Source organism: Planococcus citri, chromosome 1, assembly GCF_950023065.1.
Source record: "Planococcus citri chromosome 1, ihPlaCitr1.1, whole genome shotgun sequence".
Classification (NCBI taxonomy): domain Eukaryota; kingdom Metazoa; phylum Arthropoda; class Insecta; order Hemiptera; family Pseudococcidae; genus Planococcus; species Planococcus citri.
In genome coordinates, this window is record NC_088677.1 from 49,327,671 (window position 1) to 49,351,273 (window position 23,603).

General features: G+C 39.6%; 1 protein-coding gene across 1 annotated transcript in view; it reads right to left on the bottom strand.

The window, feature by feature from the left end:
* Positions 1-775: 775 nt before the first annotated feature.
* Cph (Chronophage) overlaps positions 776-23,603 on the bottom strand; it is a 60,645-nt gene continuing 37,817 nt past the window's right edge. The window contains exons 2-3 of the mRNA XM_065345738.1: positions 22,969-23,490; positions 776-4,482 (exon numbers count right to left, since the gene is read on the bottom strand). Of these exons, the coding sequence (XP_065201810.1) occupies positions 1,778-4,482; positions 22,969-23,490 (3,227 nt within the window). The 3' untranslated portion in view covers positions 776-1,777. The remainder of the gene's footprint in view (positions 4,483-22,968; positions 23,491-23,603) is intronic.

Genomic DNA, 23,603 nt, shown 5'->3' on the forward strand with positions numbered 1-23,603 from the left:
GTAAATTTAAAACCTAAATAGGTCTATGATATAATTTATTACCATTGTAACGTAAAACGCGCGAGAACATATAGTATAGAGAATCACCTCTATAAATTCATAACCTTTCGATAATTATTTACAAACAAAACACAGGTACAATTGCGGCAACAAAAAAAAAAGTAATAATAATAATAAAAAACACACACTAAATTGAACACCATATAAAAGAAAGAAAAAAAGAAAAAAAGGGAAAAAAGCGCCAAACAAATCAGTTTCGAGAAAAAAAAATCGGAATGTCGCATGGAATAATCGATTGTGAAAATACATACATACGTAGGTACATACAGTCATTTATGCAGCATCATTATCTCTATAGTACATTCGGGTTCTCGTATTTTTAATTCGATATGTCGGGAAAAATAAGAATAAAAGGTAAAACAAACAAGAAGAAAACTAACACAAGAAAAAAACAACAAAAAAATATACATTTGAAAAAAAAAAGAAAAAAATTACTAATAATGCGTAACTACTTTACAATAAAGTGGACAATTCTTTTATACACTTTCGATACATAAATATGTACTAAAAAGGGGGGAGGGGAAAAATACGCGAACTCGATCACAATTTACAAATTTATACAAATTTATTTATCCTTATATTCGTAATCGACGTTTAAGGTAAAATATTAAATGAATCAACATCTGCGATAAAATTAACATTTTTTTTTCTTTTGGAATGTTGTTAAAACGTTAAAAAAAATCAAATCTTTCAACAAGCTTCGAATACCTTTTCATTTTTAGGTACTAAAAATGATCATAGTCAACAAATTATATGTTTTTTCAAGAAATTTCAGGTATAATATTTTGCGAAACACGAGCAAACGAATTCTTCTTCCACTTGCTCTTATTTCGAAGCTGCCATTCGCACCCTGAATGGCCATCCCTTACGCAGGGAGGAGGAAAAAACATACAATTAGAAACTATAATAAAAACAAAACAAAAAAAGACAATCGTAACACGAATGTGAGCACATATTACGCTTAGTGTAGGTATAGGTAGGTATCTAAATACTGAGAGATTTCCTCGATATGGAACTAAGGAAGGAATGAAACGAGGGGGTGGGAAGGGAGAGACGGAGGATTTCACGTAGAAGAATATAATACTAAATATATTATAAGAGATACACACGTACACAACAATATTTAGGTAGTTCACACATGGAACGAAGAAACAAAACGAAATGAAAATGGAGGAAAGAAAATTACGCGAGATAAAAATAATAAACACGACACGACGATGACGAAGATGTAGGTGAGGGAGACGAGAGAGAAGACAACGAAATATAAAAACACAAAACGTCGCCTCCGCAAAAATAAAAAGAAAAAAAAGGATAATAAGTACAACATATTTATATATTAAATTAAAAATATACGTTATACGATATAAGACGAGGATCAGGAGTATATAGGATAAAAATAGAGAAGGAAGAAGATGAGGGAGGGGTGGGGGATGGGAGGGGAACGATGAAATTATCTAACTTTTATATACACGTATAGGGCGCGGGGGGAGGGGAAAAGGGTATAAATAGTAATCTAGGTACATATAGAGTTTTATTACTTAGGTGGTATATTGACTTCTGCAGCGGAACGGATGAAGAGAACGAGTCAGAGTAGGTATACGTAAAATTGGGGAGGTACCAAAAAATTCAGTGATAGAGGCCTTTTTGCGATGTGTCGATGCGTTTAGTAAATACTTTGTAAAGGCAACATCGGCCGGTATCCTCCCCAAGGGTAGAGTCAAGTATTATCTTTAGACGACGATATGCTGGAATCGTCTTCGCATTTGATCAGCATGGACGGCATGAGCGGTCCGTTGTCTTTGATGTTTTGGCTGACGACGCATTTGCGCATGTGTTTTTCTAGGGTGGACGGTACGGAGAAGGGCATTTCGCAGAATCGGCAACGATACACGTCTTTGCCCATTCGACCGTGCGTTTTCATGTGCCTGGTGAGCTTGGAGCTTTGGGCACACGCGTAGGAACATAATTCGCATTTGTAGGGCTTTTCGCCGGTATGAGATCGTCTGTGAACGGTGAGGTTGCTGCAGTTTTTGAATACTTTGCCGCAGAATTCGCAGGTGTCGTTGCGCCGGCTTTCCTTCTTCAGATGCTGATTAGGTAGCCGGAGGTTCATGGCAGCTGCGGCCGCTGCTGCCAACGAGGAGTTGTGCGACTTGTGGTGGTGGTTGCCGTGGCGGTTCTCCGAGTTGGACTTGGAACGCGGTTTGTACATATCCAAAGGTACGTCGTTGCGGCCGAAGATGTCGCGTTGGTGGGCAGCCGCCAGACCGGGTAGCCAAAGGCCGGGGTAGATGCCATCGGCTTCGGGTGGCAGGTTACCTCGACCCAGCAGCGGATTATGGCGACCGTCCATATCGAGTTTCATTCGTTTACTAGTGGCCACATCGAGGAGGTTCTCGAACGGCAGTCCGGTACCGAAGAAGCCGTGCGAAGCGCCCAGAATATCCAAAGGAGGTTGACTAGCCATCAGGTTGGCGGCGAAATCTTCTTTGAGCTTCAAAGCGGCTGCGGCGGCGGCAGCTGAGGATTTCATCTTCATGCCGTTTTCTAGGACCGGAGCCGGCGGCATTTTATTGACGTTGTTGTTGTCGGGCGCGACCGGCTCGAGCATAGCGTCGTCTTTCTTTCTGATATGCGGATTATGGCTGGACTCTTGCAGAGCCTGTTTGTACGCTTCGCTGTACAACTGATTGCTGCTTAATCCGAACTTATCCATTAGTTCGCTGACTAGCGACCCGGACGAGGAGACCTTATCCGAGGGAGTCTTATCGAGCGGTGTTTGAGAAGGAGTCGGTCGAGGCGACTGCATCGATTTACTGTTCTCTTCGGCGGCGTTATTTGTCGGCGGAGTTGAGGAGGTCGACTTGGTGGTCAAGTCCTCGGGTGCGTCGCCATCGTCATCTTCGTCGCCTTCCTCGTCCAACTCCATGTCTTCTTCTTCGTCTTCTTCCTCGTCTTCGTCATCCTCCTCCTCGTCTTCGTCAACTTCTTCGTCTTCTTCTTCGGCGACCACCTCTTCGTCGTCGTCGTCTATTCTTTCATCGTCCGATCCGTCGTTAGAAATTTGCTCCGGTGTCGAAGTTGTACTGCCATCTCCGTTGGTCGACGTGACTCCAGCTTCGCCACCGGTCAGCCCGTTTCCCCGGGCCTGATTCTTGTGTATTTTCATGTGTCGTTTGAGCTTCGAGCTCTGCGTGCAGGCGTGATCGCAAAGCGTACATTTGAAGGGTTTTTCGCGCGTATGCGCGCGCCGATGCGTGACCAGATTACTTTGGAATTTAAACCTCTTGGGGCAGAATTCGCATTTGTATTTCAATTCGTTATCGACCGCGGCCCCTTGTTTATCGTGATGGTGGTGATGGTGGTTGACCGAGAAATCGGCGGCTTTTTCGTCGTTACACGCGTGCTCGGATTTCAGCGCGTTCGACGACAAGTCCAACGAATCGTTGGCCGAGTTATCGGTAGACGAAGATCGGCTCGCGGGTAACGGCTGAGAATTGCCCGGACTCGTGAAAGGCGGCGTCAGCTTACGAGGCGACAACGAATTCGGCCCGTTCGCAACGCCCGGACTAGTGGTGCCGGCCAGCTGACGTAACCGTTGAGAATAAAAATCCAGCTGCGGTTCGAGCGGTAACGACAACGAAGGTGGCGGAGGAATCATCGATCGAGGTCCATTCGTATGCATACTATTGCTAGGAGGCCTTTCGACCGGCGGCGGATAAGGCGAATGCGGAGGCGGTATTCCGGCAGCGGCGCTGGCCGCAACCGCGGCCGCGGCCGCAGCCAAACCCATACTGTGGTGCGGATTCAGACGAAACTGCTCCGAAACGATTTGCTCCATACGGAAATGATTATCCTGATGACTAGATGAAGGCCTAGCGAATACCGGCGAATTGGCCCCATTGCCGCCGCCACCGCTACCGCCGTGTAGTCCGCCCAACGAGCTGGCGAACTGATGATGACGCGTCGGATCTCCCAAAGGCATACGCAGCAGCCCTCCAACGCCGAAAGGATTACGAGGGTCGACCATCGACGTCGACGTCGGCGGCAGTAAAGGTAATCGCGACGATATCGAAGCCGACGGTAATGGTAACGAAGATGCCGCCGCCAATGAACCGGCGCTGCCACCCACTCCGGGTACGCTGCCTCCGACGCCGACGCCGCTCGACGAATTTCCCGAGCAGTTGGACGACGAAGACGCCGAGAATCGTGAACACGACGACGATGAAGACGACGACGAATGATGATTACTATTCGTATTCTTCGGCGGAGCAGCGCAATTCGCCGCCGATGGACTGGAACCGGCTGACGATGACGATTCTAGGTAGATTTTTATACCGTGACTGTTTTGACAATGTTGCACCAGCCTCCACGCCGAATGCAGTCTCTGTTTGCATGTTGAACATATATAGTAACTTGGTTCTGTAACAAAAAACAAAAAAATATTCCCAAATTAGCGTCAGTGTTCGCAAAATGAAAAGAATACATGTATGAGCATTGAGCAGGAAGGGGAAGGAGGGGGCTCGTGACTGATGAATCGACATTCCTCGATGGGATTGCTATTCGCACTTATCCATGTACCAGAAAATTATAGTCCACCGAAAATAGACTAAAAAGGGGTCGTCATCTTTACTGCAGCTTTTTGAAAATTTCCAGCGGTTGTTTTCAACTTCTGGAGGAGAAAATTATATTCGAATTTCTGTTCAATCAGACTGAAGGATTCTGAGACAAATAACCGCAAAAATCGAGCGTATAAATAGAGCCCGAGCGAACGTCTCACTCTCAATGTGCGCTAGGTAGTTCACTTATCTTTAAAAGCAAAGCAACGATCGGAAGTTCTAAAAATTCAATAAACTTTTTAAAAATGTCTGAAATATTATTCAAAAGAACCAATTTTCAGAAAATGAGTTTTTTTTTTTTGTTGCTAGATAATCACAGAATAATTTTCAGAAATCAGATTTCATGTCTACCTATTTTTGAAACAGATCGTTTTTTTTTTCAAATGTTCATAAGTTTTCTTTAATCCGACAATTTTTTCAATCTTGCGTTGTTCTAAGTTCTGACCATGCAACCGAACAAAATACATATCAAAATTATAATAGCCTACGCCATTTTGATATAGGTACCTTTGATCGAAACACAACATCATCGTTTCGACGCGATAATATTGCAGGGCGCACAGCTGTAATTAATATTTAACACGTCGAAGATACGGTTGAATTGTAAAAAAAGGCAGGCCACCCTCGTATCTGACCCTTTCGCCAGGTCCAACAATATGCTATAAAGGACCGACTCGGATACAAAACCTTTTTCGCTGCGGCCTGCGGACCGCTATATCTACCATTAATAATTTCCAAAAGAGGTACCCATACCTAGAAACAGTTATAGGCTCCCAAATGATCGGAGAATGGACGCGATACCGTTAGATAGTTACTACCCAGCACCCAGTTGCGCAGATTTTTACCTCTATCAAAACTTATACACATCGCGTAGACTATATCTATCTTAAATTCGGTCTTAAAAATAAGATTAACACGATGACAATGCGGAAAAGTGTAGTATACTCCGGCAGTAAGTAAGAAAATTAATCACGTCGTCGCGCCGCGATCCACCTCAGATGGATGCGGCGCGGCGCCCTACCCTGGTCTTGTCTTGCGAGTGAAATACGAGTAATCGCGATTGCAATCTTTTTCTCTTTTCACACACTGGATTCTACGGTCTTTTTCGTCGTTGTCGTGATGAAGATGATGATGATGAAGGTAAAAATTACTGTAGAACAGTAAGTACGATGAGCTGCGGCGAAATCAACCCTAACTTTATTATTATTTCTTACTTTTTTTTTTTTTTTTTTTTGAAAAAATGGTCACAATCGTGTGCCATACAGATAACAATAGGTTAAGTTATAAGACAGCGGCAGGGTGTGTCCGTAATCAGACAATGATATTACGGTTCGGTAAACATACGGTAATAATAGTTGACTGCATCTTCGTTATATAGTATTTTTTCCAACAGGCCGTTTTATTGTCGCACGCTTCTCTTTCTGTCAAACAATACGTCATTGGAAAATCATATTCCGAAGCTAAGATTGTCTCGACGCAAAAAAAAAATATCAGTTCAGCGCCCGTTAATCACGAGACCGTGATCAAGTACACACTGATCCCCCCTGTTTGTGATTCTTTCATTTTTTTCGATAGAGAAACGCGATACCTCTGCGGATTTACCAAATTAAAAGTGAAAAAAAAACTGCCAAGCAGCCCACGACACTTATACGTAGTCGTGTCGAACAATTAAGCAAATATTTCTAGCAAGGAAAAAATAGGCTGCGGTGCAAGCATCATTGTCGAGCTCGAGATCGCCACTTTTATCCGTCATATCGTATAGGACTGGAGTACCTTCAGCTGGTCCAGACTCTCTTGGTTAAACAAAAAAGCTCTTTTTACTCGATCGTATTGTTTCAGGGCCACTATTTAACGGCGATCTGTCCAGTATGACCCTTTTGTATGTGTTTTTTTTCTTTCTCTGTCTAACCAAATACATAAACGACAACGTGTATACGTTTGCATAAGTTTTATAGGTATTGTCGCGCAGAGGATACGGCTCAGACACAAAAAAGCACCACCGAACGTAATCAAGATTATGTACGATTCTGTATTTCAACCCTCTTCGTAATTAACGGACTCTTTGCATCGTTGCCTTTTGTCTTCTTTCTCTTACGATTCCAAGAGTTTTTTATTTCATAAATCGTAGGAGGAGGCATATATGTTGTGTGTGTCTCTAAACTCGTATCGTATCTCGCAATAAATGCTTCGTTATTAAAACGACCAAAATACGAATACCGTGAACTAAGAAGTACAGTACAAAAAAAAATCTCGTAATATAATCCATCGTTGTCGTCGCGGCCTCCGCTATGAAATTTAAAATACAAAAAAAAACCGCTACTGGAACAGAATTACTATGTAACATGTTGTAAATCGCCCTTTTTTCAGCCCTTTTTTTTATTTTTTCACCAACCAACTGTACCTAGACCTCATACCACGCTGACGACATGATATGGTACTTCACGCCTCGTACAAATGTGCCAGATTTTCTATACTTTACGTAATTTTACAACTCGTCGTGTACAAATTTACACATATTTGTGATTTAGCGAAGCAGAAAGCCAGAAGGAGAGAAACAGACGAGTGTTAACTGCGCCAATATATAGAAGATCACCATCGTACTTACAGGAGGAGGCTTGTTTTATATCCCTATGGGTTGAAGTTATTATAATAGCCTATATCAAGGGATGGATGATTTACTTGGTTAAAAATACCGCAAATAGGAAATATCCGTTTATTAAACCGTAGTCTAGATAAGCTTAATACGTGCAGAGAAGTGGAGTAAAAAGGGGTGATAGTTGGACAGGTAATCGAACGGAAACGATGCATGAAACCTTTTGTCCATCTGTATGCGTATTTTTAGTGATAGTGATAAACTGTACAGATAGGTTGTTTTTTTAAAACCGAGTTGTAACGAATGTGGTGGTAGTTGGAATTAATTTTTTGGGGTGTTTTCCTGTTTGTACGAGTAAAACGAGTTTGGAAGTTATTCATTATCGGTTGTACATAGAAGCAGATCGTCGATAGAAATACCTAATCGACTTGGCAGTACAGTTTTAATTTTTGGGGTGAAAATATACCTACCTATCCATTCCATCGAGTGCTCTGTAAAATTTCAAAATTTTCAGCAAAAATCCACGAATTGAATTTATAGTATGAATGTATTATTTCAAATCCTTTTGGTGTTCATGAAATAGTCTGTTAAAAGAGGAACGAAAATTGGTCCTTCAAAATTCTTAATGACGAGTCTTTCGTGAAAAAATTTCCAGATGGGCATACTGCCGATTTTGAAATGGTAGCAGAGAACGCTAACAGAAAACAAAGTCAACGAGACACAGGAATTTCCGAAGTCTCGTACTAAGAATTCAATAGATATTTAAATTGAAAAATGTTCAAAAAATGGATCAACTTTTCATGTGATGGACGGCTCCTGTTGAGAAGAAAGAAATTGTGTGCGTGGAAACTTGGAAAGCCAGAAATAATCCATTCCTGCTTGGCATTTTTCAATGATCTTTCTTCTCATAACTTCAATTGAGTTTAACCACTCAATTTTTTTCACTGCCTGAAATTTCAAATTCTGCTCTAGTTCTCTTCATTTTTTTCAAAAGACCCTTAAGTTTTACCAAAAATTCAATTTTTGCGATAAAAAATTCCAATTTTACAACTCAGGATTATAATTTTTGGAAAATTTCAGCAACCCGAGTTGATTTGTTGATTTTTAAAGAATTTTTTTGAAATCCAAAAGTTTGCCATTTTCAAAAATTCTAATTTTATTTTCATTTTTATCACCAAAAAAAAAAAAAAATCATTTAGCAAGTAAACAGTGTAAACACACTGAATGGAGCCTCCAGACGAACACCTTGAGAATGTTAGTTGTTCAAATTAATTTCTACGGCTCTGCGTCTTTCTCGATAAATGTTCTGATTCTGAAAATGGTGATATTCGATTCAGTCGAGTTGATAATTTATACCCATTACTTTCAGGACTAATCTTCAGCTGGAAAATTGAGCAATATTACGTGGCTCGAAAAACTGCAAATTTCTTTAGAAAATTATTTCTACCTTCGCAGCATGAAATTTTTGCTTCACTGCCTTCAATAATGCAAATCTTTGTACCTATGTACCTACCTACTTCTTCCACATAGATGTGAAAATCCTACAAACACGACTAAATAAAAAAGTCAACTCAAAACATCACAGCCTCCTCCACTCCCACACACGTGCAACAATCTATTCGTAGGATCTATACAATCTACATTACATTTCCACATCGTCGTAATATCACCTCCAGTAGCGTTCATTACCGTATAGAGAAAACTTATCGATTTGTTATCGCCACTCGGTAAGTACGCGGCTTCCTGTTCTTTGAAAATAAAAAATGATAATTTATTAACCATTGTACCTAGGCATACGGTAAACCAGACCAATGGCGATGGCGATGGCGAAGGCGAAGGCGAACGCGTGTTTTAGTAAATGATTTTAATGAACAAATAGGTATAGGTACCTATACCATAGACTTGAAAAAACCCAAAACAGAGTCGAGAGTTGGGGTTTCTTTAAACACATACTTACACGTAAACGAATCATACTGGGTGACTGCAACAACATCGATAGCACAAGTGTTCTGTCAAAATGTAAGTGGCTAGGTATATAGGTAGAGGTACGCAGCATGCACACACACTTTTCCGAAAAAATTTCTCGGTTTCTTTAAAACAGATGCTCATTCGCGTATATTTCGCCTCCTGTATTACACCGGTTTCCCATTAAAGTACGATGAAAGCGATACGTCTATGGTAAATGGAAGACTGTCAGGCTGTGAGGGCTTCGCAGCAGACGTGACGAAATCTTGCAGTACACCAGACTACCCTTTTAAAGTTGGAGAAAAATTACTCAAACAGATCACCGCGACCATTTAAAAAAAAAATCAAGGGTAGAAAACACAGACACACGAGATAGAATTAACTCTACGCATATGCGTATAACATGGTACATATTATACGTAAGTAGACTCTACATAAGCTGACCGTTGATAAAAAGACACGCCCTGGTCATCCGAAAGACTCGTATAAGGAAGAAAAATAGGATAAAAAACCTGGCACCCTGCGTTATAGTGGCGAAGCACGAGTCTGTTTTAATAAAAACCTCCTTGTCAGATTGGACGCGTGTGGAGGAGAGCAAAAAAAAAGGAAAAAGAAAAGAGGTGGCACGCATCCCTTTATTAAATTAACATAGGTAAGTGTCTAGTACGTGTAAAGAGTGAAACGGACCCTTAACTTTTTTTCCTACTGCTTTTCTCGAACCCGAAGAAGGATTTGTAATAAATATAAATAATAGCCGCGTGGTTAGGCGTTGAATATTAAACAGATAGGGACCATGTGTCCGCGTGCCAAACAAGTAACCTTTTTTATTGAAATTTCTTGTCTGTAATATCATCACGGTGAAGCATTGCCGCCGACATCATTCCTATATCTCTTTCTTTTTCCCTCTCTCGTACATATTTGTATAGGTACATAAGGTATAAGTGTATTTTAACGCCAGTAATTTACTTATGATGTGGTCATTGAGAAGTTTTCCAAAAGTGGATCCTTTCATCATCTCTTTAAGGCTTCCTTCGGGTGAAATAGTCTGAGGCCAGAGAGTCGTATGCGAAATCATCGCCTTCACCGATGATTCGATCGTGTGAAGTATCATTAATAGAGTTCAAATTAATCAGTTTTTGGACATTAGTGACCTTTGACCATCGGTGAAAGGAAGCTGTTCTAACAATAAGTTATCAATCATAGTGAAAAAAATTACCTGTTAAGCTGCGGTCATCGGTTAATACGTGAAATCGCGTTGTCTCGTTGCTCGGACAAATTACACGCCAAGACGGACATTCGATCCTCTCTCCATATTCATACGGAGGTACGAAGCATTCATACAAATACCTAGTTTATCTCTTTGCGAGCAAATAAACTCCTACGTGAGAGTCGTATTTACACTCAATGACTAAGTGAACTACGCCCATTACGAATTTCAAACAATCCTGCACCGCAGACCATCGACAATAAAGAAAACGTGTGCAGTAATACTCATTCGATAAAGCGATACCACAAAAGCATCTCTCGTACTTCACCAATGTTTTATACACTTCTATCAGACTCGCGTATGGTATTTCGATAAACATTTCACATGGGAGATGAAAAAGCAACCAAAAAATACGTATAATTTCCACAAATGCGAATCTGCCCCATAGATTTATCAAAAATTAAAGATGAGATGCCCCAAGACGTGAAAAAATATCAAATCGAAATAAAAAATATCAAAGTCCTCGTATAATACTCTTGTATTTAATTTGCAAAAAGGCTCACTATATTCGACGAATTGATCGCCAGTACTGGGAAAATTTTGTGAGCTTTTTTTTCAGGCCCATGAAGCCGTTAAAAAATGTATATCGTTTCGGCTATCGCCACGAAAGGACATTACCAACGGTCACGTTATTTTCAAGCGGCAATTTCTTGCTACAAGACCAGGTTGCACCGTGTCGTTATAGCTTCACCGCCATCTCGACAAATACGCTCCCAACGCCCCCACCATCGCCAGTTTCCAACATGTGAAAAGAGACCCCGAACTATTACGACTCTAGAATAGATAATAAGGCTATTTGCAACATCGTCGACGTTTTTTTCTCTTATTTTTTTCTTCAAACTTTGTTTTTTTCATATTTTTTTTTCTCGCTGAGAGCGGTTTCGGACTCGAATGTAGTGCCAATTTGGAGATAGCCTCGTTATACCCCGCACCATCTTCCTGGTTGAATTTTTCCAGAATTTATTTAGATGTTTGAAATTCTCTTGGAATCTGGAATCTGAATATTTTGAGCCTCGATTAATATTCTGAATCTGCGTTCAAACTTTGATGGAAATTTTTCTGGGTTTAGAAATTTTGAGATTCAGCGAGAAAAAATTTAATACAAATTCAATTCAAACTCGTTCTTGGAATGAAGTCAAAAATACCCTCGGCCTCGAATCTAAATCGGATGTTGACTAAATCTTGCCCCAGTCTGTAATCTTCCTTTTAGTATTCTGAAAATTGATTGGATGTGGGATGTGAATTATTTTGAGAATACTTTTTCACCTCTACTTTCTTGTTCGTAATTTGAAGGGATCATTCCAAGAATCTGCTGAATCAAAATTTCACAAAATACCTAAGTACCTACTTGAAAATGTTTTCAAATTCTAAAATTGGCAACCGGATTTATGAACATTTCAGGGAACATGAGGAAAACCGAGTACCTAAAAGAAGCTCTCTACCGACACCCAATCTTCAACTTGGCTAAGCAAATTCTCTATCCTATCACGCCATTTTATTGCCTCTACCAATGACACGATTGCATAACTCTCACCTCTCGGGAAGATAATACGACCATACATATTTTAAAAAACCTCTCAAAAAGTACCACTCGGCTCCTAATGGCGTCCTCGAGTAGTACAGGGGGCTTAAAAAGGTGCAGCGTTACATCGGACTATTGTCAACAACGGTATCAAACATAATAAAATCTTTGACAAGAGATAACATACCGCGACGTCTTTGACGTCAGCACAGCGAACCGCTTAAAATAAATAACTCGAACGATACAAATTGACACTTTTAAATAGCCTTCTATGGTACTCAAATTAGATTAATTCTCGCCATTCCAATAAGTCATCGGCTAAAAAATAAACTCGGATGATATGGCCGGATCGAGTACCCGCAGCAGTGCACCTTAAAACGTGATCGAATCCTCGACAGTATCACTTTAACAATGCCTAGACTTTATGGGAAATTGAGAATCACTGATTGAAATAAGAAGAAATTTTCGAGTGGCTCGTTCGGTGTGCTCGAGTGCGTATACGTGTTGGGCAATTGACACGGAATTTTTTTTGGCTTAGCTCGATGGCAATGACGCAGGTACTTGATATGGGTCTAGCTTAAGATGTATTATGTCTAATGCGTGTTACCCTCGCGTACTCTATGTCTTTTTACTTGTGGTACCCGCCATAATTATTACTTTGGTAATCTTTTCGAGTACACGTGAGCATTTTCAAATATCAAATTACCCATTAAATCATTTAGGAACTATAAAAAAATTGCGAGCGATTTCCTCGCTGAAGGAAAAACGAAAAATATCGTCGGAAATGGAAGAGTTCAGAATGACATTTTTTAATTTTTTGCAACGTGAAAATAGAAGTCTCTCTAACAAACTCATCACCAGTAGGTAGGTAGGTACCTTCTAAGTACAGAATTTCAAGATATTTGTAGGCAACTACATATACTTACGTTTTTTATTTCTCGAGTTGGGGCCAATGCCGTGTACTTTTTTTAATATCGTGATAAAAGTTGTAGACGAAAGTAAAGCTTTACCAAAGCAATTTTTGCTCAAAGTCATTATTTTAGGAGATATTGTAGAAAACACAAATTTTCACCGAGGAATAAGCAACTAAAATTCAAGATCAACAATAGTCGAATAATTTGCGCTCAAAATATGAGAAGAATTCAGATCCTGCCCAACCCTGATGACGCCTGGAAGCATATTTTTGAAAAAAGACAACATATTCTAGGGAACACAGAGAAGACCACGAGGATCTCTAAATTGGTATTCGATTCAGGTCCCCTACAAACGGCTCGATTCACAACGATTCGAGTCTTTAGCATAAGTCTGTGATGTTCTGCAACACGAAGACGAACCCAGGTGACCATCCATGACCACTACCACCTTTCGTGGCTGTTAATTTTACAATAAGGATTCCAATTGCGCTCATAGCCTATATCGGACTTTGCACTGTAAGTTCTTATCCGAAGCCTACGGTTTCATAAACCTGACCACGAGAGTCATTGTGGCGATAATTTATTTACTATCGGCTAATACGATATTCATAATGAGTACAGCGCTAAGTACATGTTGCATTTAACGCCGAAGCATTGGCGGGTGGTTATTGAAAATATGTGGGTTCTACACACGATAGCAACGTGTATATATACGAACACCCACCCACATTGTTCGACCGGTCAAACATTGTTATTATATTCTAAAACAATGACCGATGACGCGACATTATGCAAAATTCATACGATAGCGTAGGTGCTACACAACATATCACAACTATGCCCTCATCTTGCACCGCACCACTGCCACACAACTTACGACTACGACTAGTGCGTACCTTACCATCCCATTAAAAATTTTTTATCACTAGCCACTGAGATAATGTAGAGGTACCTACTTTCGCTACGTATAGTACTCGGATGTTTCCAAAAAGGCTCATACTCGTACGACCTAGGTATTTCATTAGGTACTCACATAGAGATCAGCTCGCAAGCCTCGATATAAGAAAGGTGTGTGAAAAAGACTCATTATTTCTGGACCATTTAATCAAGAGGTACACAAGTTAGATTTACGTACAATTTCGATAATCGATTGGTTGCGTAAACACGTTGTCGTCAACGTCTCGCCGCCGTCACCACCACCATCTATCGGCCGTATCGAATCATTATGAAAATACTTTGGGTTACGGTTCGAAGAATAGATTTGCATAATTTGCGGTACTCCCCTGTACCCTGTTCGAGATGAAATGACACTATACTATAGGCATACAATACGAGAACGGCCAGACTCTTGGTACAATTGTCGTCTATATTTGTGTAAAAATCCGACTCGAGTGCAATTTTTCCGCAATTTGAAATTTCATCATTGAACATGCTGCAGTTCGACCATTTGGTAAACGATTAAGTCGTCGGTTTGTCAACACAAGACTAATTATAATCTAGAAAATATGAACTAATCGCCTTCTATAGGCTATCCTACGTCTATACTGAAAATTATCGCCTAGAGCTCCGAATGACTAATGTAATACGTACGTAAACGTATCTCCATAATATCTATCATTCTATTGTCAATCGAATCCATACACCTTCGGTACCATCGCATCGTGCCCGGTACAGGTACATCTTTACTATACTTTGTGAAAAATTTACATATTATGCTGAAAGGAAGGCCAGCAGGGAGGTAAAATTAGGTTAAATTCACCTATCAATTTTACCGGTTACATCATTCGGGTAATTTTTCTTCGTCGAAATTTATACTTGTGTGTACAGACACTGGCGCATACAAATCTTGGCTACAATAATTTGAAAGTGTTGCAACAGAATATAACGTTCGATACTTGGTCAAAAAATTGTAAAAAATACTCGAATGTGATATAAATAGACACTACTCCGCCCACTCTCCAGAAAAAAAATCAAAGGATTATTTCCTTTGGAGAAATAACACGAATCTAAAAAAAAACACGAATTTTTTTCAAATTTTTTCCCAAAAATTACATGATTTTCCTCAATTATGTTGAAAGTGAACCTTGAAACTTTTGAGTACTCGTATGTGGCCATAGGAAGATTTCCAAAGTTCTGCCTAATCCCATTTTGATATTTTAAGATATCGTTACCTCCACGTATGTCAGAATTGGGTCTCTAAATGTGATAGTAATTCAAATGTAACCAGAAATGTGGTTTTATTTTCTGGTATAATGACTGATTGTTCGATTTTTTCATTAGTTCCGCAATTCTCGGACAATTTTGGGAAATCCAAGTTCCTAAAAAAATCTAAATTTTTTTTCCAAACTTTTCCAAAAAGAGCTGGCCATTTTCAGTAAATAAAATTGAACTTCGAGTTGAAATAATTGTTAATTCGTTCTAACCACAAACTTGGTCTACGTGACATGTAAATTTTGGTTTCAAAATCTTTTTTGTCCCCCTCACCTCCTTACTCAAAAAAAAAACACCCAAACCACTTATTTAACGAATATAAAAGAGCAAACTCGAGGCCTTAAAACGTGAAAATTTCTAGTAAGAAAGCAAATTTCTTCGCAAAATTTTATACTGCAATTTGCAAACATTAAAATGTAAATCATGGTATCGAAGTACTCGGCAATAGCATTTAAAATTCATAGCATCCAAAAAAAAAAAAAAAAAAAAAAAAACGAAAAAAACGAAAAAAAATTCGTCTACAGCTGTTTTAACATCAACGAGCAAACTGTTGGCTTTTTTAATTTGCGGTACTTTTTTCAGCGCGGTTTATATTATAAGGTATACGACAAAAAGCACCTAGACGACATTTCACTATAGAATACACGAATAAGTAACACGGTACTCTCTGGAACATAATCAAGCTCTCTTCACCCCCTGTCACTGTGCTTCTTTTGACCCGCACTTGGATACATTTTCGACGACGTTGAAGAAGAGAAAAAGGCAAAAGGGAAAAAGAGAAAAAGAGAGAGAAAAAGCTGTAGCAGAAACAGAAAACGAAACACGCCAGCGAGTAGCGAGAAAAACAGTTACAAAAATATGACGCTCGAAGGTACGATTGATTTTCAACGTGAAATGAGAATGCTTCTGCTGTAACACAGAGAGATAGGATACAGCATACACACGCACAGCAGCCGAACTATAAAACATAGATAGTAAAATATATAACAAAGATGGAAAAGAAGAAAGAATGGAAGAATATTGTTATATGGCGTAGCTCCGCGGCGCGAATCTGTCAACATTTTTTCTTATATTTGTTTTCTCATTTGAGATCGTGTTACGGACGTTTCCTTAAAACTGATTGAAAATGTAAATGTCAAACCCGCTGGTATAGGCAGTGAGAGAGCCATGACATAAGGGTTCGACAACAACGAAGACGAGTTTTTCATAAAAAAATATTATCATCTAGCAGAATCGCTACCTCGGTATTATTTTTATAAGTTTTTCTCTTTCTTCCCTCCCTGCGTTTTCTTTTGCTTACTCCTCTCTTCTGCACAATAATAATATGGTATACTCTCGTATGGAGCCCAATACGAGTGATTTTCTCCTCTCCTATCCGATCCCTGTCTGGTAACAGCGGCAGCATCATCGTTGTCGAATCTCATCGTATTTTACGCCTTTACCCATACCTTATAGTACCTATGGAAGATTGTTTTACCTATATACATATCGCATATTGCACGCATAAGTAGGTGGTAATCGTTAGTTGGAAATAGAAATCCCTACGAGTGATTTTTACAATAGACTTAATGTGTGTTTGTTAGAGCGGAAATTGTCAGTAATGAAGTGACGAACAAAGACCAAACCAGCCCGTCAAGGGTGCTTTAGTTATTAACGATTGAAAAAAAAAACTCGTTTCGTAATACACCGGGAGAGTGAAAAAAAAAAGAAGTGAAAGGGTTCTGTATGCACAAAAAGTATCCTCCGATGCCCATCTGTGGTGGACGCAGCAGATTAGCGATACGCGTGCCTTATCCGTCACGATGGACAAACCGGACAATAGAATCATGTTACGGTTAGTCGACTTGGTCATTGTTGAAAATCTTCATTGAAAAAAGCTCCACTTCCAGCTCCATCCACCGGAGACACAGCAGCCGTGGAAACAGATAGGCATGTCAACGGTGCTAATTTTTTTACACCATCCCGAAGGCTTATCAATGAAAAGGGATGAGTCACTTTATGTTACTGAGATGGAGATGACAAAAACTAGATTAACAGGTGTGTAACTGTGTCTGTGTGTGTATATGGTATATATAGCTACAGTTCCTCTTTTTTATTTCCCTTCTCAGTTCCTGCTTATATAAGAGTTTCACGAGCCTAATAATAATTAGAGAAGGAAGAGGGAAAAATAAACGTGGCCGTGATTTTTACCTACCTTTTGCTACGACAACGATGGAAACCGGTGTGTGTTCGAATAAGTTTCTACTTTTTTTTGCGTATCTACAACATTTCCATGTACCTATGGAGACCACTTATGGCGCGAACTACGAATTAAACGACATAAATTATTCGTCCTACCGCATAGCGCAGTGACGATGTGCAACTATGTGTTGAAATCTAAATCTCGCCTATGGTACACATTTACACAGCTTAGACCTACAGTCAAGACCAGACACGTAGCATCTAATGCAATTATATGCACCTCGTTATCGCCTCCATTGATCTAATTCTTCTTCAGCTCGGTCCGGTTTTAATCACGATGGGAAATTGAAACTGACAAACGTATAGATTTTGCAAGTAGTATAGCGAGTAGCTGCTTGCTGCTATAATACATATAACTCGAGTTAAGAGAAACATCAGCGTATAGTCTATATCTATAGTGCGAAAAAAATTTCATTAATCGAACCAGTTCCCAGTAGAATTTTTTTTTCTAGTTTATTTACAAGTTCTAAAGGATTGCCAAAAAGAACCGGGTGTCAAACGGAATCTGAAGAGGGGACATGGAGGAGATGATTAACAAGATTACATCTCTATATTTTTTTATGCATTTGGGAATCATTTCTACGTGACGAGATGATGCGAAAATTTATCTAGCCTCTGCGTATTATAATTTTACGCCAGATTACGACTCGATGATAGGCCAGCAGAGAGGAGGAATACGAAATTAATTTATAATTAACGGGATATCCTTCTTTTTTCCTCATCTTGTCTTATTTTTCCACTAATCTTGTAACATTCGATGCATTTCAACTACAACATCGATGGGTGAATTTGATACAAGAACTCGAGACTTTCAACGTATAGAGATAATTACTCAATATTTGAGTTTCATCGTTTTGACGTTTCATTTGCCAAGTTTTCAGGTTAAAATGAAACGATGCAACTTTCTCTCTATAATGCAGTAAAATTTTCATAAATTTGTCAAGTTCTACTTCGTATACTTCACAGCGGTAACTGTGCTACAGGATCCGTAAAATGGGTGGGGAATTTGCAATACATATATAAGGTCGCATATGGATACCCATCTTTGAAATTGTCAACAAAGAAGGCGTCAGATTTCTATAAGAAAACGAAAATTATTTTATTCCTCGAAGAGGTGATATTATTCAATTCAAAATTAAATTGATAATCTTTTCAGACTGTTCGGTAAATCCTCTAAAATTTATTATAATATTGTAAAGTAATTACCAACTGAAAATTACGATGTAGGTACCTCAGTAAATACAGCCAAAAATATCACAAAAATTACCGTAAATTACTCGGTACCTACAAGTAATTCTATAACATTTTTGGGCGAATTACCGGTAATTACAGTAAATTGAATCAAATAACCGATATTGAAATAGAATTGATGAAAATTCATAAAAATGAAGTTCAACGTTAATTTTTGAATGCAATAATACGAGTACAAAAAAATTAAAGTTGAAATAGGTAAGTACAGTAAAAACACTTGCTCTTAACCTAAGTGAACTCATTCTTATGATTTTAGGCAACGTTTTGGTTTTACTTAGATCATTTTTGAAATTTATTTTTCTGCTAAAACCTCGAAGATATTACGTTCTCTCGAAAATATAGGTCTTGCTCACCGACACCATTACGTTTGAATTCATTCACGTTCCATATATTAGGCGTATATTTGTTGACAAGTTCTAGTTTCTAATTGGTTCTGTCTTGTATTTATTTTATTTTTCGGTCATGTGTACACTGTGTACGTAAGTTATATTACATTTAGGTACGATATACGCGTGAACATTACACCAAGATACGAGCGCGCCGCCCTTCAGCCACATACGTCGCGTCTCTTTCGTCGAGTTTCTTATCAAAGTGTCATCGAAAAATATAGGTTATATATTTTCAGGGCTGTACACGTAGTATTTGGTCTTATAGGCACAAGAACCTACCTATTTGTTTTAATACATCGCACATCCTGGGATGGCAAAGTAGAAAAAAACAAGGTGGAATTAAATTTTCTACAGGTGCAGGTAATCACAATACGTGTTGATCTAGGTGCCTAAGCAACCTAACCTAAAATTTGACGAATACGAGTGAAAAAACGAAAAATTCGACGAATAAAACTCATTTGTGCACTTTGCAAAAACCAAGCTCGATGAAACGATGAGACGATGAGACATATACCTTACAAGAAACACCGCCGCGAACAATATCATTTTCACGTTAAAAAGCCGAAGCAAAAAAATAAAACTTGTTAGCGAGTACAAGACTGACGATGACTGGCTCGGTGAAAGAAAAAAAAATTAGCGTCAATTTGCGCGGCTCACGAAATTAATTTTTGCAACAGATTTTACGAGCTTATCGTTTAAAAAGTTTGTAAAAGAGGAAAGAAGAAGACGAGAAAAAAAAAGAACACGTTGAAATTTTATAATGTTAATTATTACGGTGGATTTGGCTGCGGCGCGACATCCAACCCAGGGCGGAAGGACGAGCGGAGGGCTGCGTGTTTATTCAAGGCGCGCGACTACGACAAAATTAAGGGTGAATGAGCCCCGCTTTTTAGATGCTTCGGTTCGCGTAATAGGAGTATTTAAAATTTAAATGTTCGGATGGAATTTTTTTCCTTTATTTTTTTACTGCATCGTGTCATAAATCTATCGGTGTAAAAGAGGTATAGGTAGTACATGGTTTTTGATAAATAGATTTATTATTTAAAACGAGCCATCGTTTGTATATGGCCGAGAAAGGTCACTTGGAGAATGGACCGCGCGTATAAAAGAATAATGACTATTATAGAAAACATTCTTTTCATTTCGGAATTCAATAAAATTAATTGCGTTAATTTATCAAAAAAAAATTACCTCTTTGTACGTAACTACGGTACATTTCACGCACCCCCACCCCCGCCTCCTATACGCAGTCAGGCTGCCGTGGTACAAATTTCTGTTCTGGCCAAGTTTTATAGCCGTCGATATACCGCTGCTTATTTAAAATGTTTTGAATACACGACCGGCAGTTTTTTTTTCCAGAAGAGGATAGGTACCTCTTTGGTAAACTTCTTGGATGGGTATATTTTTATATCGAGTAAAAAATACGTATTACGTACATAAGGCGAGCTCAGCCACCATTTAAACGCCTCGCGGTTCACGAGGTGATTAATTATTAATATACGCAGTTTTGACGATAAATAACTAAACCACACCGATATGCACGTCGCATGCATCTAGGTACATACGTGAACAGAAGATCATTTTTCAATCAATTTTCACAAGTATTGACCCCCTTCACAATTTTTAAAAATTTTTGAACTTCGGAAATTCAAAATTTTCCCAGCATGCGAGAAAAATTGAAAAAATTTCCAATTAGAAATGGCAAGCTATTGTTCTTTATAGCTTGGCAACTTTTTTGCCTCCTCCCCTCCCCTCCCCCACTGAAAAAATCGCGAAAATTGCAATATTTCGAAAAAAATATCATATTTTTGACCTCTCGAAACGATTGGTGTTGGTTTCGAGTCGTTCCAGAGCCTTCAGCTCATTTTCCTACAACCCACGACCTCGAAGGCTTTATTTTCACGCTACGAGCAAAAATATAATCGCGGACAATACGGACCACAATGACGCTGACGACGACAACGACGACAACAACAACAAAAAACCGATCCGGACACATGTTCAGCGATCGAAGCTCTGAGAGTTTACCCATATGGACTGGCAATTATCATCACCTCTAACGAGGTCAGTATAATTACAAAAAGGGTCAACCCTTTGGAAGGCAAAATCTGCTATACGTGGACAGGGATCGCGGGCAGCTCGTCATTTGACGTCGATCACCGAACACCGAACACCGAACGTCGAACGCCGCAGGAGAAAGATACGTTACGTCATCGTACAAAGAATTATTTTCAGTTACGTGTACCCTACAGCTGCTGTGCTGTGCTGTCCTTTAGGTACTTGTGTGTCCACCCCTGCGTGCACAATAATCGTTACAATTAAATTGCAACCCTTTCTTCGGCGATCTTTATTAGCCTTACATCGACGAACATGACGTATTTACACGAGCTGACGACTGTGCAGGCTCTCTTTACAATATATTCTCCGCTGTCAACTCGATGAACGCTGACACGGCAGGCCCAACACACAAGTGATTATTTCACCGAGAAAGATCTTACACAACAGGTCGATCTCCGTCAGCCTCAGCGTATAGGGCAGCGCGATACGTACCGTACCTACTCGTACAAAACCTATCTATCTGTATTTTGCGTCAGCGGTGACTCTGACTCTTATAGTTCTTCGATCGAGTTCGAGTCTCGCCAATGGACTCTGTATATATGAACTAAATTCGTGTTTCACGATTCTCTTGCGTTTGATTCTTCGCATACACGGACACACTTTCGTAATATGGTGTAAAAATCGCTGAACTTTCAACGACAAATTTCTCCGGCGACAACGACGAGACGAGACGAGGCGCACGACCAAGACCCGAGACCGTACCGTACGTTTTTATGTGTTCTGGTCGTTGTGTAGTCGTCGCTGTCTTCGTTGTAAGTATTATAAGCTGGATAGAGAGAAGAAGAAGAAGAAAAAACCCTATAAAAGATGCTGGTCCCGATTAGCATGTAAGACACGCACGTTTCCAGTGGCTACTCAGAAAACTTCTTACATAATTCTGTGCGAAACCGAGGTTCAACTATTCGCTATTTTTCTTCGGCCAACAGACAGAGAAAGAGAGACGGTCGCGATTACTTATGGGTACTCGGTATATTGTCGCGTATGCGTACTACGATGTTATAGCTTCATTACCATTAGGTACATTTCACCGCCTGCTCTAAGTCTCTTTTAAGTATGAATAATCTGCGTATACGTCTACGTAGTACGACATACCTATTACCTATACGTATACGTATACGACCAATGATCTACCTAACCTATAAAATAAAAGTTACAATGAGGAGGAGGGTAATCGAGAGATGATACTCCAACATAGTTATACATACAAGGTGTCCCATTCAAATGTCATACATGCTCCAAACTTGAGCTACCCTCTAAACAAGTTGCCTATCTTGGCATCTTGAAGGGACAACACATTTCATGACAGCGATTTTTGATGGGTTTATTTCACAAGTTCGATGACGAATCCGCATCATATTCTTCCACAATTTCTGAACAACATTAGCCTGTCCCTTCCCCTCACATCCCTGCTATGGCTTGACACAGGTCATCGGTACAAACGTCCGGCTGGAAGTCTCTCGCGACAAAAACAATATTCAGTATCGAAGAACGTATATACATATTAAAAACTCCACACATGCCATAGAGTGAACAAATTAAATCCTCAACAAACATATCCCGGCTACTCGACAAAGCCAATAAATGGAGTCCGGACGTAATCCATCACAATTTACACATCGTCTACGTACAAACGAATCTCATTACCGAAAATTAAAAAAAAAAAAAGTGAACGCGCCCTTTCGAACTGGTACATAGATAAATTTAATACATTCTTGCACTCGCCACTCATCGTAACTACGTAAAAGACATTACAGGCAGCAATAAGTATAGGTATGTAAAAGGCACGTAAGCAGAAATATACGAGTGTAAGGTACTCACCAGAATGTGTAGTATTTGACTCAGCATCAGCCACCTCGGCTCTATTCTTTTTGGATATCAAATCGGGCGACGAATTGGTAGAATCTAATTCTTGTTTAATTCTTCTAGGTTTTAACTCGTCGTCATCTGTGCAGTTTTCGTGATGGTCATCTAATTCATCTTTAATAGGTGTCGGACTAATACTACTATTGGGTGTACGCGGTTTAGGTGTACTGCATCTGGCTTCCTCGTCCATTTGCAAAGGCGAACTGCACGTAAGTCTGCCGGTAGCATTGATGCCTTTTTTAATGGGCGCCGATATGCTAGGCCTTCTAGTATTAACCACAGCCAAAGGTATACCGCCACAGCCGGTGTCATCGTTATCTGGCGATTCTTGCGAGTTTTGTTCTAAAGCGTAATTCTCTTTATTGCAGGCGTGTACTTTGTGTTGGATGAACTTGTTAATATCACCTAAAGCGAATGGTTTTTGGCAAACGCCGCATGTCAGTATATCCTGATGTGTTTGGCCAGTATCCGAGTCCGCTGTAACATAGCAAGAAAAAACACATACCATTAATTAGTATATCAGATACATGTGCTTTCGATACTTAGTCGATGATATCAAAAAACCGACAAACAAACCGGTAGAAGAAAAT